The sequence below is a fragment of the Pangasianodon hypophthalmus genome, chromosome 6 (genome assembly GCF_027358585.1).
Source record: "Pangasianodon hypophthalmus isolate fPanHyp1 chromosome 6, fPanHyp1.pri, whole genome shotgun sequence".
Classification (NCBI taxonomy): Eukaryota; Metazoa; Chordata; class Actinopteri; order Siluriformes; family Pangasiidae; genus Pangasianodon; species Pangasianodon hypophthalmus.
In genome coordinates this window covers 3,627,725-3,645,940 of record NC_069715.1, presented here as the reverse complement: position 1 = coordinate 3,645,940, position 18,216 = coordinate 3,627,725, and the positions used below count along the sequence as shown (strand labels likewise).

Genomic DNA, 18,216 nt, shown 5'->3' with positions numbered 1-18,216 from the left:
AGTCCACAAATAAAGGTCTTGGTCTTGAACTTTCAGTGTCGATCTTGACTCGGTCTCGCTTTCATTTGGACTTGATCTTGACTTGGCCTCCTGGTCTTGGACTTGTCTTTGACTTGACAGTGGTGGCCTTCACTACAGCCCCGTGAGTACTGTTATATTGACCATGTAATGACAAATACAAGGAGGACAAGTCCACAAGTCTTCACGCCATCCTCCCATCTCACATGCTCTCGACTGGACTCATGAGGTGATCTCTCTTTCTATTGCGGTAAATGGAGAATATTTGGAGTTGAATGGAGTTCATTAATGTGTTCAAAAATCCATCAATGTATACTCCACTTAACTAATATTAGAAGCTTATATAGCTAACATCAGTTAACTGGATTCCACAGCCAATGGCCACAAAAGGAGGTACTTAATTTTCCCAAGTGTTAAAGATTAGCTGTCCAGGTCTTTCCACAAGCCATGTTTTACATTTACATCTCGTATTCATAGCCAGCACAGTGGCTCAGCAGACTGCCTCACAGCTCCAAAAATATGGCGGTAGGTGGACCGGCAAATCTAAGCCGCCCCTGTGTGTGTGTGTGTGCGTGTGTGTGAGAGAGATGTCCTGCAATGAACTATCCCAGCTTAGCACCTAGTTATTCCAGGATGGGCTCTGGCTCTGCTGCAACACTGACCAGGATACAGCACTTACTGAATACCAAATAATATTACAGTCATGTCACTGCTACTGGATAAATAATTTCACGACTGATGCTAAGAAATAGATCCTGTACAGATGGAATTAAATATACAAAAACTAATCTGAATGAATCCAATTTAACAATGTGGAAACATGAAGTATTTTATCGTTCCTGATTAAACAGTGATGATTTCGGGGATGTTTCGCTCAGTAATGTTGACTTGAACTTTTGACTTTCCTAAAAGTTCATCTATCAAACTTGAGTCGAGCTGATAAAGCGAAGGAAGCGGCATAAGCTGGTAATAATGACCTCAATCAGTGGTGAAAAAGCTGAGGTCAGGTCAGTGAGGGCAGATTAAAAATAGTACTGGGACATCTGATTTCACAAAATGAGCTCAGTTCCTTTATAAAGAACCAAACCTAATTAGTGTAATTGAGTGATTTTGGGGGAAAAAAACATACTTTACACACTGTTCCGTATCCTGGGCAAACTTTACTATGTTCTAAAAGGTGCTTTAGAGAAAATAGCAGTTAAGAAGTTAGAGCAGCTATAAGCAGTCTTTCCCTCAGCAGCCGCTCTTTATTCTCTCTTGAAGTTAACAGACAAAAAACACAGAAAAAAATAACACAAATTATAAACGCCTCAGATTTACCTCTGAGTGTTACAAAGCACTGACACTGGAGACTCCTTCCATAACGTCTCCTTATAGAAGATTTCACCCTCTCAACAGTTACATGCTTTCCTTTGTTAAATAATGGAGCATTTTTAATCGGTTTATTAGGTTTAGATTATTAGATTGTCTGCTGTACAAGTCCCTGTGAATGAGTTGTTACTATGGTAACAATAACGTATTAGAACGAGTGCATTAATATAAATATGTGGTTTGCAGCTGCACTACTGTCAGAGCTGCTGTTATAGAAAACTAATCAACACCTTCTGATTTCAGAATGGCTGTGGTATGAGAGCGCATAAGATATGATTGTTGTGGGTAGTGTGTGTGTGTGTGTGTGTGTGTGTATGTAAGAGGAAATTCAGTGACGTGTAATTGAGCCAAATCACTGAATTCCCATCTGCCACTCACTGGTGATGTGTGTGTGTGTGTGTGAGACATGGCTGTGGCATTGAAAGTGGCATTGAGATTTAAACACAATCAATTATTCAGTCAGTTTGACATTACCATTTAGACCAGCAACATCTCTGTAACCATTAGCAACCTCTCAAACCTTAGTTCTGTAATTTATTCAGAAAAATCCATCTTTCATGATCGCCGTGGGTTTGTCTGAGTATTTTGCATATTTATGGACTTTTAAAGGACTTTTATTCTCCGTTAAAACTCTGCTTTGTTGTGTTGTCTACTCTGTGTGTATATTTTAGAAAGAAAGAAAGAAAGAAAGAAAATAAATATGATTTTTTGGTTATTTGATTAGTGACAGCAGAAATTTTTAAACTGTCATTAATCAGTTATTGTTGGTGCTTCTATAACACTCATTATAACAATGTAATGTGATAAATTACTGCACAAATGTGATAGAGATTTGAACACTACAGTAAGGTATTAGTGGTCTGAACCTTTAAGCACATAATGAACCTTTTCAAGTGTAAATTAATGTAAAACATATCCAGATTTTTAGATGGTTTCATTAATCCAAAAAAATTCAAATTCAAATTCATTTAGAGTTTTTCTAAAAATCTAAAAATTAAAAAAATAAAAAAGTCAACAAAATAAGTCAATATTTTTATACAATATTTTATATTTTAATTATTTATGTACCATCTTGTTTCCTTTTCTGGTAAAAAAAATTTTGTAGAAAATTACAAAGCTGAAAAGTTAAAAATTAAACTTATTTAAACAACATATAGTATATCACCTGACCTTAGCAAGACCTTAGAGATTGACTTTCTCTTGCTCAGTAAAAAAGAAAGAAAGAAAGAAAGAGAAGGATTTTCCAGCAGAAAATCTGCCAACTATAACATCCTCTGTGGTGTGTGTGTGTGTGTGTGTGTGTGTGTGTGTGTGTGTGTGTGTGTGTGTGTGTGTGTGTGTGTGTGTGTTGTTGACCAGCAGGTGGCACTGTGGAGTCAGTTACACTATAATAAGTGTGTTACAGATGGATGGTTAGTTGAGTGAGTGTCAGGATGATGTGAGGACTCAGAGGTCCTCAGCAGGTTCTGTCCTTCAGTCAGCGTGAGAAGGCGAGGTGAAGTTTCAAGCCTCTTGTCATGTTTTGAAGACTGAAACGCTGTTGAAATTGATGAGTGAGGTCTTCTGTCTCTAACCCTGTCTCCGGTCTTTATCTGCTGTAGCTGTGGGAATCACACACTTTCATTACAGACTAATTAAAAATCAATTAAAGCACAAAATGACATCCTGCGTGATGGTGTGAAACAGAGCACAGGTGTCTTCATTACGTACAATTACACAACTGTGTTTCACTCGCATCGAGCCGCCAGCAAAGCCCAAGCATCAGGGGTTAAAGTGCAGACAGCTCGAGGCTATTGTGCTTTTACTGTGTGATTTAAACCTATAAATATACACCATAAGTAAACAAACAAATAAACAAACAGATCGATAAATTATCATTTTTAAAATAATAATCACGTCTTTGTAAAATACTACTGAAATACTTAAAATAATGAACAAATAAATATAATAATGAATAAGAGCAATACTAATGAAATATAATTCATAAATATTCTTATTAAAATATTATATATAAATAACCAAAAAAAATATATACATTTCAACAAATAATATTTAAAATATTATAAAACATTATTCTTAAAATATAACAAGCAAACCAATTAATTATTTATATAACATTGTTAAAATATTACATAATATGTACACAAAGAAGGAAAAAAGCAAGCAAGCAAACTTTCTCATGTTTATTAAAAAGTATCATTATAAAATATCATACTAAAGTACAACAAACAAACAAATAAATAAATACTAAATAAATGAATAATAAATCTTTATTTCTGTACACAGTGGATATCTGAATTATTCTGGACAACGATGGATGTAGAAGTGTGGAGAATTATTTTATATTTATATATTATATTATATATTATATTATATATTGTATTAAGTTACATTTAATAATCATATTCTATTTTCCTGTCCCTTCTTATTATCATACAGATTGGAGAAGGAGCTACAGATACATTTTTTATGTTTCTTTCCAAAAATAATTCCAAATAAATCAGTAAATAGACCTAAAAATTTATAAATGTGTTTTATAATAATTGATGTGATGTAATGAGAAATATTAGATAAATATTGATATATAGATATATAATGTAGTGTATTGCGAAATATTAGATAAATATTGATATACAGATATATTTAAGACATTCCTATGTGCTATAATAGTATATTTTTTACAGTATACAGATAGGCTTCAGTTATTTCATTAAAACGCTGCTTGCTTTAAAATGGAGCCAAAATGAGATATTTAACGGATGTAAGCAAGGTCAGAGCCGTTATGTTGGTGATGTGTTAGATGTGTACGTGACAAAAACAGCCGACTGGCTATAAGCACGACCTGACGTGAGATCAATATCACGTAAAAGAAAGATAAGTAGCTCTCGCCACAAATACATGCCAAAGGTGACAGTTTAAAAGATGCAGGGAACGTTTTTCATGTTTAGGAGGCAATTTTGAAGAAGCAGCATCGTGTGGTTAATATCATTCCTATAAACGCTGAAGGCTGGATGAAGTACATGCTTACCACTACTACTACTACTACTCCTATCACTACTACTATCACTACTACTATCACTACTACTACTACTACTATCACTACTACTATCACTACTACTACTACTACTATCACTACTACTATCACTACTACTACTACTACTATCACTACTACTATCATTACTACTACTACTATCACTACTACTACTACTACTACTACTACTATCACTACTACTATCACTACTACTATCACTACTACTACTCCTATCACTACTACTATCACTACTACTATCACTACTACTACTACTACTATCACTACTACTATCATTACTACTACTACTATCACTACTACTATCACTACTACTACTCCTATCACTACTACTATCACTACTACTACTACTACTATCACTACTACTATCACTACTACTACTACTATCACTTCTACTATCACTACTACTATAACTAATACTATCCCTACTACTCCTACTATCACTACTACTATCACTACTACTATCACTACTACTACTACTACTACTACTACTATCACTACTACTACTACTATCACTACTACTACTACTACTACTATCACTACTACTAGTACTATCACTACTACTACTACTACTACTACTACTATCACTACTACTACTACTATCACTACTACTACTACTACTACTATCACTACTACTAGTACTATCACTACTACTACTACTACTACTACTACTATCACTACTACTACTACTATCACTACTACTACTACTACTACTACTATCACTACTACTACTATCACTACTACTACTACTATCACTACTACTACTACTACTACTACTACTATCACTACTACTAGTACTATCACTACTACTACTACTATCACTACTACTACTACTACTATCACTACTACTAGTACTATCACTACTACTACTACTACTACTATCACTACTACTACTATCAATACTACTACTACTATCACTACTACTACTATCACTACTACTACTATCACTACTACTATCACTACTACTACTACTACTACTACTATCACTACTACTACTATCACTACTACTATCACTACTACTACTACTACTACTACTACTATCACTACTACTATCACTACTACTACTACTACTACTACTATCACTACTACTATCACTACTACTACTATCACTACTACTATCACTACTACTACTACTACTACTACTATCACTACTACTACTATCACTACTACTACTACTACTACTACTATCACTACTACTACTACTATCACTACTACTACTAATGATAATAATAAGAGCATGTTAAATTTCACATTCTGTTAAAGATTTCCACTCGTGTGTTATCATGTTACTGTAAAACACTTTCTATGTTCAACACTCCTATTAAAGCACACCTTACACATTACTTAAATTGATATGTCACAAATAAACAAGGTTAAATATAATCAGTAATTATTACTTGTAATAATGTTACCATATTTATAGTACAGTAAAACATGGAACATCCTGACATCTCATCACACCTCATAATAACACATCACAACACATCACATCTCATAACACATCACAACACATCACAATACTTCACGTCTCATAACACATCACAACACATCACAACACATCACATCTCATCACATCTCATAATAACACAACACAACACATCTCATAACAACACATCTCATCACATGCCATCACATCTCATCACATCTCATAATAACACAACACAACACATCTCATAACAACACATCTCATCACACCTCATAACAACACATCACAACACATCACGTCTCATAACAACACATCACAACACAACGCATCACGTCTCATTACAACACATCTCATCACACCTCATAACAACACAACACAACGCATCACGTCTCATTACAACACATCTCATCACACCTCATAACAACACAACACAACGCATCACGTCTCATTACAACACATCTCATCACACCTCATAACAACACAACACAACGCATCACGTCTCATTACAACACATCTCATCACATCTCATCTCATCTCATCATATCATATCACATCTCATCTCATCACATCACATCACATCACATCACATCTCATCACAACTCATCACATCAAATCTAATCACATCTCATCACACCTCATAACAACACAACACAACGCATCACGTCTCATTACAACACATCTCATCACATCTCATCTCATCTCATCATATCATATCACATCTCATCTCATCACATCACATCACATCACATCACATCTCATCACAACTCATCACATCAAATCTAATCACATCTCATCACACCTCATCACATCACATCTCACCACAACTCATCTCATCACATCACATCACATCTCATCTCATCTCATCACATCACATCTCATCACACCTCATCACATCACATCTCATCACATCACATCACAACTCATCACATAACACCACATCTTATCACATCACAACTCATCACATCTCATCACATCTCATCTCATCACATCTCATCTCATCACATCACATCACATCACATCACAACTCATAACATCACACCACATCTTATCACATCACAACTCATCTCATCTCATCTCATCTCATCACATCTTATAACAACACATCACCTCACATCACAACATATCTAATCACATCTCATAACAACACATCACCTCACAACACATCATTTCAAAACACAACACCTCACATCACCTCACAACAACACATTACATCACATTACCTCACATCACCTCACATTACCTCACATCACATCTCATCACATCACATCAGAAGTTACTGTTACTATCCTGAAGATTATTTTTCAATGACAGCATGCCCTGAAGAGTTTTATTCCTCTTCTACCACAGTAAATTTTATTTTCTAAAGAACCACATGTTATAGAAAATGAATGAACACCTTCTGACCAATCAGAATCCAGAATCCAGAACAGTGCTGTAAACATTACAATGAATAGTAAACAGTAAACGAGGGTTGTTGCTGTGACTGTAAGGTGTTTTTTAGTTACCACAGGAACGCTGTAGCTCACACACTGGATTTTATTGAGATTTAACAGGACAGTCGTGCTGAATTCCTGAGGCGAGGTCGTTTCTCAGGCGCAGCTGATAATTGGGGTAAATATTTTCCGATCAATACGTCAGCGTGGAGCTGTAATGGAGAGAGTGTGTGAGTGTGTTTAACAGTGGCAGTGAGCAGAGATTGATCTGTGGCTCTGTGAGGGAACAGGAGATGTTCAAGAGCCTGCTGTGTTTCGATCGGGTTAAAACTGCACTAACGCTATACACTCTACATACAGTTTCACATCACATCACAACACATCATAACACATCACATCACAACACATCACATAACATCACATCACGTCACAACTCATTATAACATGTCACATCACATCACAGCTCATCATAACACATCACAACTCATCATAACACAGCTCATCATAGCACATCACATCACATCACACCACACCATATCACATGACATCACATTACAACACATAACATCACATCACAACTCCTAACACAACACATCACAACTCATCATAACACATCACATCTCCTAACACAACACATCAGAACTCATCATAACACATCACATAACACATCACAGCTCATCATAGCACATCACATCACACCACACCATATCACATGACATCACATTACAACACATAACATCACATCAGAACTCATCATAACACATCACATAACACATCACAGCTCATCATAGCGCATCACATCACATCACACCATATCACATGACATCACACTACAACACATAACGTCACATCACAACTCCTAACACAACACATCACAACTCATCATAACACATCACATCTCATCACATCATGACACATCATATCACATCACAATGCAACACATTACATCACATCACAACACATTATTTGCTGAGTTAAAGCGGATAATTTTTGTGGAACCGAGCACAACAGCACAACCAACATTCGTAATAAAAACACACAGAATGGTGTGAGGAAGTGTGAATTGAGGCTGGGGCTGATTTCTTTCTAGTCCAGACTATAGATTCATGCATTGTTTACAGTCGTGTCAGTTTGAGCTGATATTTTTCACACACATCTGTAACACATCATGAGCAGTGAAGATGTGTGTGAAATACTGAACGTGAATGATGTGGATTATTTACTTAGCTTTACCGACTTCTTAAATCAGCTAGTTATCTTGTACCAGGTAGGTGGTAGCGTTGTCATGGTTACCGGTTTTTAATACACTCAGAAAAAGATATGAAAGGTGTAAGCAGCCTTAATCTGTTAGACTTTGCAGGTGTTTCTGTCATTATCACAAGTAAAAAAATAAGGCGAGTGCGTGTGTGTGTGTGTGTGTGTGTGTGTGAGTGTGTGAGGAGACGTCACTAATTGATAGAAAAACAATACAGATGAAATGAGCAAGCTGGAGATGTAATCTGTGTAATAAAAAATCTTTCAGCTCATTTGAAACAATAAGCTCCATTGAACGCACCTCTACTGAGCTTTATTGGTCTGCTGCAGTAATTTTATTATCGTGTGTGTGTGTGTGTGTGTGTGTGTGTGTGTAGGAAGTGAAACCTGAGCTCAGAAACCAGGTCACTATGCAGATGCAAATCACTGAAAAATGCAGATTGTAGAGTCTGAATGAAATTTGTTGAGATTTGAAATATGGATGTAAGGAATAAAACACACTGTGTCATGGTGTTACAGGAAAATAATCAATGACAGGATGGTGTGATGAAACGGAGTTACTGCTACTATCCTGAAGATTATGTTCCAATGATAGCTTGCCCTGAAGAGTTTTATTCCTCTTCTACCACAGCAATTTGCCAATAATTACAGTTATTTTATTTACTAAAGAACCACATGTTATAGAAAATGAATGAACACCTTCTGACCAATCAGAATCCAGAACAGCGCTGTAAACATTACAATGAATAGTAAACAGTAAACGAGGGTTGTTGCTGTGACTGTAAGGTGTTTTTTAGTTACCACAGGAACGCTGTAGATCACACACTGGATTTTATTGCGATTTAACAGGACAGTCGTGCTGAATTCCTGAGGCGAGGTCGTTTCTCAGGAGCAGCTGATAATTGGGGTAAATATTTTCCGATCAATACGTCAGCGTGGAGCTGTAATGGAGAGAGTGTGTGAGTGTGTTTAACAGTGGCAGTGAGCAGAGATTGATCTGTGGCTCTGTGAGGGCTCTGTGAGGGAACAGGAGATGTTCAGTGTTTCGATCAGGTTAAAACTGCACTAACGTTATACACTCTACATACAGTTTCATTTGTGTCTATATTTATTTTCTCTCTTATTCATGAATACACTTCCTGTTTCTCTATCAGTCCACTTTAACCACAATAAGCAATTCACTTCTTTATATAAGGAATAAAACGTGCTGTTTATAAAATAATCAACAAGCTAGTGTTTTATTCCTCTTATACCACAGCAATTTTATAACAGTTCTCTTATAACAATTACAATTTTTATTTATTAAAGATACACAACACATCATACTTTTTTATCACTTTGTAGTTAAATGTAATGTATTGTAATCCCTCTTACAGTTAATAAGACAAAAAAAACCTCTGACACTGGAGACTCCTTCCATAAATGATGAATTTTTTTTATTTAGTTTAACATTTAGTAACGGTTATTATATAGTAATGTAATTTTAATTTGTTATAGATAAACCGACCCTGATACTGAACTGAGACTGAAACCTGAATTACTATGACACTCATTGTACAAGACTAGCAATTAATTGTATAACACACACACACACACACACACACACACTTGGGCTGGTTGCTATGATGATACAGTATCAATATCATAATAAATATTACAGTAGATTAGAGTATTATAATTAAAAATGTCTTCCAATATCTTGATAGGATTTTTTTGCCATATCACTCAATCCCAACACACACACTCACACACACACACACACACACACACACACAGGGGAATGTGGTGTCTCACACATGATCAGTGGAGAGAGATGACATTAGACTGAAAGGCAGTTTTGTGAACAAGATATTGACTGTCACACCACACCACACCACACACACACACACACACACACACACACAGGGGAATGTGGAACTCATCACATTAAGAGAGTGAGTGATGGGTTGATGAGGATGGAGTTGGTCAATGTGTCAGTGTGTAAGGGGATTAACGGGGGTCACTGTAACACTGACCCGAGTATTATTACTGCTGCATTTCTATGTGTGTGTGTGTGTGTGTGTGTGTGTGTGTGTGTGTGTGTGCAGACGTTTCTTATAACAGTGTTTTTTCCTGAAGTGTTTTATTCCTCTTACACCACAGCAATTTGCCATCAGTTTAAAAAATTTTAATTTATTAAAGAATGACATGTTTTATCAGTTTATAGTTGCATTTAATGTTGTGGAATGTCTGTGGAACAAGTTCGTTCCTGTTGTCACTTACATTATAGCAGCTATAAACACTCGTTCGAACAGCACATTAATATAAACCTGCGCTACTGTCAGAGCTGCTGTTACAGAAAATGCATCAACACCTTCTGAAAAATCAACAGTGCTGTGGTGTAAGCGCTTAACACTTGGGTTGCAGTGCTAATTTTATTTTCTCTTTCCTGGGTTTACGCTTTCCTTTGTTTCTCACCACCTTTAAACTCTTGCTTCTGTGAGAGATATGAGGCATGAGGTGAATTTTCCCTCAGACCTTTATTTAGCCTTAAGAAGATCAAAACAAGCAGATTTGAGCAAACAGAAAAAGAGAAAATGAAAAAAGGGAAAAGGGCACTGTAGCTTTATTAGCTTTATGTGTGTATGTGAATGGGGGAGGAGGTGAAGGAAGCTTGAAGAATTATTAAGCTTCGATATTAGGTGTGTGTGTGTGTGTGTGTAGGTGTGTGTATACACTACGCATTGTGTTATCGTGCTGTTCAGGAAGCAAAGGTCAGCCCTGTAACCATGGTTAAATCTCAGCCTCTCTTTGTATAAGAAGAAAAACACACACAAAATGCAGTGACATTCCCAAAACAGCGCTTTCTCATATACAGCAGATTTAACAATTTATTATGACTTTAATATTGGAGATAAAGACAACTCTGATATTACCACACAAGTGCCACACAAAGAAAACACACACACACACACAGATTTACAGACACAGAACACAGGGGAAAAGGACGGCACATTCAGCCTTTACAAATAAAATAAAAATTCTGAAAAAAAATCCAGAGCAATTCAGCAGAAAAATCCATGGAGGAACAGACATTTTTGTTCTTATCCAAAAATCCAGATTCTGTGAATCTAAAAATCAGAAATTCAGTGTTGCCTTGTCTGTATGTCCACGCTGGAACATGATTGGCTGTTCTATTTTATGATGCAATAAAACTTCATATATATGATTTTCTATTAATTCTTTAAAATGTAGCAAATTTTTAGCATTCTTTAATGTTTTTTTTTTTTTTTTTCAAAAAATCTTTACTGTGTTTTTGAAATGATTAATGACTATAAGACATTATGTATAGAGATTATTTGAGGTTTGGTTGTTGAGTCATGTGAGGATGTTAGCATTACATTATTAGAAAAAAAAAAAACACTCTATATATCACTGTAAAGGAATTTGTTGGTTTGTATGTTGGGGTATTTAATACAATTTGTATAAAATATAATAAAAATCTTCCACTACAAAGGTACAGATAAGTGACTAACATGACTGGTGACAAACAGTTACCTTTGAACCATTAATGATTAGTTAATTGCTATAAATAAGACAATTTGGATGGTTTGTTTCTTAGCATCGCGTTTGATTGGCGGTTATGACACATCTGTTTTGAAAGACACATCTGGTTTGAATTTGACAGATTTGACACACACACACTTCTCTGTCCAGTGGTCTTTAAGCATTCTCAGGGTAAAAGTCTTTCCTTTCTAAGCTATGATCTTTAGTCTCTGGTCTGATGAGCTGCCTTCAGCTAAATAATTTACGTAATGCTTGCGATTGGCTGCGACAGAAGCCGAGCTGGTACACGTTTAGCAAGCTGGAGACACTGAACTATGATGTTTTTTCCATACATTTATAGTACAGAATTTTTTAATGTTTGGTTAGATCCAGTGAAATACTTTGCTGGGTCTGCATCCCAGTTGATCTCTGCTTTACAGGTTCATGTAAATCCAAGAGAGACAGAATTCTTTCCCACTGAATCAGCCTCTGAGGAAGATTTTTTAGTTTCTGAATGTGAGGCATAAATAAGGCCCATTTTTCCCTTCAGTAAGAACTCATCATTATCCAATAAATATACCAAGGACATAATTAAACTCAATTAAATATGAAGCTCTATTGCAGTGTGTGTATACCAGTTGTGTATTGTCTTAGTGTGTCCGTGTGTGTTGTTGGACTTATCTTGCATGCTTTTTCTTTTTTTTCTGACAGTTCGTTAGTCTGTGCTGCTTTGCTTTTATTAAACAGTTTTCCCACTCTAATTATTTATGGGTCACTTCTCTCTCTCTCTCTCTCTCTCTCTGGCTCTCTCTCTCCCTCTCTCTTCCTCTGTATCTCTCTTTTTTGCAGTGCATCTGTAAACCAACAGAATTTGTATTCAATGCTAAGCATTGTTGCGCTAAGCTGAGGACTGGGGAATCTGGTTATATATACTGTATATCTTTGTGTGTGTGTGTGTGTGTGTGTGTGTGTGTAACATATATAAGGATGTGCATAATGATGTCATATGTGATGTGCAAAAACCTCCTAGAGAAAGAAAAAGTGTGAAACAGAGAATCAAAGAGAATGAAATTAGCAGCTAGTAGGCAGGAGAGAGAGAGAGAGAGAGAGAGAGAGAGGGAGAGACTTTAGAATCTTATCACTCCCGTGGATCTGCAGCTTTGCAGCTGAGCTCACTAGAAGATCATCTCGGGAGAGAGAATGAGAGAAAGCAGAGGAGGAGAGAGCAAATGACAGCAGTAAATTTGACCGTGGGGGGAACGAGTGAAGAATCAGAAGAGAAGAGACGCAGAGAGAGAGAGAGAGATGTGGAATATGCTGAACCTGATGAAATGCGCTGGACCGTCCTAACTGCCGCTCGCTCGCTCCCTCCCTCCCTCCCTCCCTCCTCTTCCAGCCGGCTTCTTTGTCACTGACCCTGTTCAAGATCCTCTCAGTGTGTGTGCTGTGTGAAGTGTCTCTGCAGCGCTCACACACACGCTCAGCCGAACACATTCACACTCACACACACACGCACAAAGAAGAGGAAGAGGACGGCTCAGGATTAAGGCAGGACTAACTTTCCGCTTGTCTGTGAGGAACTGAACTGAGCGTACGCTGTCCTGCACACTCACACAAGACGCACAACTCCTCCAGATCTCCACAGCTTCATCGTCCTCGTCCTCGTCCTCGTCCTCGCTGGCCGTCATGCAGGTGTCCATCGCCTGCACCGAGCACAGTCTGAAGGGCCGGAATGGAGAACACGGCAAGCAGAGTGCCACCAGCCCCAACGTGGTGAATGCAGCTCGCGCCAAATTCCGCACAGTGGCCATCATCGCGCGCAGCTTCGGCTCCTTCACCCCGCGCCACCACATCTCTCTCAAAGAGTCCACGGGAAAGCACACGGGGATGAAGTACCGGTACGTTCAGCTGCTTTCCTGCACCGTACCTGCACCTTTCCTGTTCACTCATCCCTCAATCTACTCTCTCTCTCTCACTCTCTCTCTCTCTCTCTCTCTCTCGGAGTTCTGTATTTCTTTTTCTTTTCTCCTTCTCCATGCTTATCTATTTCTCTCCAAGTTTCAATACTTGCACTATGTTTTACAGATTTCTCTCACACACAGTCTCTCTCTCTCTCTCTCTCTCTTCCTCTCTCTCTCTCTCTCTCTCTCTCTGTCTCTCTCAATGTGATTTTACTTCGTAGTAATTATATTAGTGGATGTTATCCTTTAGGAATCCGTGACTTGTTTCAGACAATCAGAACCCTCAAATCGTCTGTAGACATATTGACTGCCATGAAAGTCACTCTCAACTTTATCAGTCGTGTTTTTTTTTAATGATAAATGTTTTTTGTGGAATTAAATTCAGCACACAAACTGAGCAAAATGCTAAAATTGTCACTACAGCAGTTCTGCCACATTGTTTTAAAAGAATTCATTATAAAAACTGAATTAAAAAAAGCACAGTACAGGGAAGTGTTATTGCATCATATAATATAACAGCCAATCATGTTCCAGTGTGCAGAAACAAACCGGATTACCAGATATTCTCATATTTACAGAATCTGGATTTCTTGAAAAAGTGATTTAAAAAAAAAAAATTCAGATTGTCTCTCAACATCTTCTTTATGCTCGATCCTTTCATTTCTGATTCAACATCAATTTCTCTCTCTCTCTCTCTCTCTCTCTCTCTCTCTCCCCCCACTGTTTCTCTTCCATCTCTATCTCTCCCACACTCTTTCTATTTCTCCCTCTCTGTACGTCTCTGATCTCTGTTAATTCTCCAAAGCTTCAGCATTCCTGTGTCTTCCTTATCCTCATTACTCGTTCCTCACTCTGCCTTGTTTGGAATTTGCTTCTCTCTCTCTCTCTCTCTCTCCCTCTTTCTCTCTCTCACTCTCTCATGGTGGTCTGTGTTAGTGTGCTGTAAGTGCTGTGGTATATACAGATCAGTATGAATGTGTTTGTTCTATATGAATCACTGTGATAGATAGAGGAAGTGTGTGTGTGTGTGTGTGTGTGTGTGTGTGCACTGTGGCTTGTGGCTGCTCTGTATTCATGGCTGCTCCATCTAAATCCGCACTTCGGTGGCGTCACTGAGTCTCGGAGGGTGATGAGGGTGCAGGAGCGGGCGTCCTCGAGACCTCGCAACTTTCCAGGATGTTCAGGATGCTGTAGCGCTCAGTGTGCTGCGTTCGGAATGGCTAATCGTTCAGCCTGACACACTCCGTCGTTACGTAAATTCAGTCATTACTCATTCAAGCACTTGGAATTTTCCATTTTGTTAGCCTCTTCACCAAAACTGAAAATGTGATAATGCACCATGTATAGAGTAGCTTCATATCACATGATAGAGACTACTGATGAAATGTTAATTCTTTATTTTATTATTAAAATAATAAAAATCTGCCAGGTTGCTTTCTAGTTTTAACAAAACCATTCATTGTAATCTCCTATCTCATAAACATCAAGCAGTTTTGAATAAGACTACAGAGGGATTATCATATTTTTAAGAGAAATTTTAAGATTTGTTTTATTTTAGAATAAACATTGGACACATAGTCGTAAAACAAGGCATAAGGGTTAAAATCAAACAATTAAAAAAATAAAATAAAATAGAGAAATAGTCTAAGAGCAGTAAACAATCCAGAAATATCAGAAACCAGAAAAACCATACACACGATTTTACAAGTCAGAATAACATTTATGGAAGGAGTCTCCAGTGTCAGCGCTTTGAAACAGTCAGAGGTAAAGATTGTGGAGTTTACATGTTGTTGTTTCTCAAGCTGTTTTTTTATTTTATTAAGTTTTAGAAAGAGAGAAAAGAGAGTCTGACGAGGGAGTGACTGTTTCTAGCTGCTATAACAGGAGTAAGAACAAGAGTTAACACAATGTTAAATGTAACTATAAATGGATAAAAAGTGCAATGTATTGTTTTCTAATGAATAAAAAATTGTGAGCTTTGGCAAATTGCTGTGGAACATTGGAACATGCTCTTACAGGAAAATAATCAACTCTGAGGCGGTAGCAGTAACTCCGCTTCATCACACCACCCCGTCGTTGATTATTTTCCTCTAACAGCACAACGCTGAGTGTTTTATTCCTTACATAATCCGTGACTGCTGTAGTTCGCACCTTTAAGGAAATTCCCTGTAAAATCCTAAGCTAGTACTGATTTCACTATAATGTTATATCTGTCTTAGCACATAAATCTGCCATATGTTTTTATGTTTAAATAGAAACCTGTGACTGTATCGTGTGTAAACTGCTTTCATACAAACACTAAGCTATATAATCAAAATCCACTGAACAGAAGTTAACTGTTTAAAAAAGTTTTGTGTCAGTGGAAGAAAGCCTTCTGCATCTCCATCTCTGTCTGTCTGTCTCTCTGTCTTTCTCTTTGTCTCTTTCTCTCTCTCTGTCTGTCTCCCTGTCTGTCTATCTGTCTGTCTCTCTCTCTTTCTGTCTCCCTGTCTGTCTGTCTGTCTCTCTCTCTCTCTCTTTCTCTGTGTCTGTCTGTCTGTCTCTCTCTCTCCCTGTCTGTCGGTATCTCTTTCTGTCTGTCTCTCACTGTCTCTCAGTCTGCCTGTATCTCTCTCTCTCTCTCTCTCTCTCTTTCTGTCTCCCTATCTGTCTGTCTCTCTCTCTCTTTCTCTGTGTCTGTCTGTCTGTCTGTGTCTCTCTCTCTCTCTGTCGGTATCTCTTTCTGTCTGTCTCTTGCTATCTCTCAGTCTGCCTGTCTATCTTTCTCTCTCTCTCTCTCTCTCTCTCTCTCTATCTCTCTCTCTCTCTCTGTCAGTATCTCTTTCTGTCTGTCTCTTGCTATCTCTCAGTCTGCCTGTCTATCTTTCTCTCTCTCTCTCTCTCTCTCTCTATCTCTCTCTCTCTCTGTCGGTATCTCTTTCTGTCTGTCTCTCTCTGTCTCTCAGTCTGCCTGTCTATCCCCCCTCCCTCTGTCTGTCTCTCTGTCTCTGTCTCTGTCTCTGTCTCTCTCTCTCTCTCTTTCTCTGTGTCTGTCTGTCTCTCTCTCTCTCTCTCTCTGTCGGTATCTCTTTCTGTCTGTCTCTCTCTGTCTCTCAGTCTGCCTGTCTATCCCCCCTCCCTCTGTCTGTCTCTCTGTCTCTGTCTCTCTCTCTCTCTCTCTCTCTCTTTCTCTGTGTCTGTCTGTCTCTCTCTCTCTCTCTCTCTGTCGGTATCTCTTTCTGTCTGTCTCTCTCTGTCTCTCAGTCTGCCTGTCTATCCCCCCTCCCTCTGTCTGTCTCTCTGTCTCTCTGTCTCTCTCTCTCTGTGTGTGTGTGTGTGTGTGTGTGTGTTATTGTATTGTTGTCAGGTTTGTCAGTGAGGCATTAAAAGGCATTACGCGTCTCTTCTGCAGTGTCATGAACAGTCGAGAAATAATGCTTTTTACAATTCATGTCCATCAAAACATCATTGTAGTCACGAATGCTGACTGACATGCAATCACACGTATGTCCACTGACAGATACACACACACACACACACACACACACACACACATTCGAAATGAACATCCCCATTCTACTGTACTGTATAATATTGCTGTTAGTATTAAACTGTTATGTTGGACCCTTCTATCGTACCCTGGGTAGTGAGCATTTGTAGTGAATAGGAAGCCGTTTATGTTTAGGCCTAACTGGAGCTGAGGAAACGCCATTCCTGTGTGAAGACGAAGTGATTGTAAGTCACCTTAAAAATCTCAAAAAAACAAACAAAAACAAGATAATTTCAAAAAAACAGACTTCATGTCTTATCTGTGCTTGTAGTGTGTGAGTTAGACTTTCTGAACTTTGGTCAAACAAACAAACAAATAAACAGATAAACAAATATTATTACTCAAATTATCAACTTTAAATAAACAAACCAACAAATAGATAGATAGATAGATAGATAGATAGATAGATAAATGTTTATTTAAAAATAATATTTAAGTATTATTTAAGAATGGACATTAAAATATAAATAAATAAATAAATAAATAAATAAATAAATAAATAAAATGAAGGATGGATCATTCCTTTCTTGACCTTCCTGTCTTTATGGAGAAGGAGCTGCAGATAGATTTTTGTTTTATTTTAGAAACAATTTCAAATAAAGGCATGAATTTAGTAAAAATGTTTTCTCATAATGAGAAATAATCACTAAATG

General features: G+C 37.4%; 1 protein-coding gene across 3 annotated transcripts in view; it reads left to right on the top strand.

Annotated features, from left to right (window-relative positions):
- kcnab1a (potassium voltage-gated channel subfamily A regulatory beta subunit 1a) overlaps positions 1-18,216 on the top strand; it is a 113,168-nt gene that overhangs the window by 15,061 nt on the left and 79,891 nt on the right. The window contains exon 1 of one of the 3 annotated variants that reach the window (XM_034305554.2): positions 13,510-13,971. The exons of the other annotated variants lie outside the window; for them this stretch is intronic. Within the exon in view, the coding sequence (XP_034161445.1) occupies positions 13,760-13,971 (212 nt within the window). The 5' untranslated portion in view covers positions 13,510-13,759. Of the gene's footprint in view, positions 1-13,509; positions 13,972-18,216 lie in introns of those variants that run through there. 3 annotated transcript variants of the gene reach the window in all.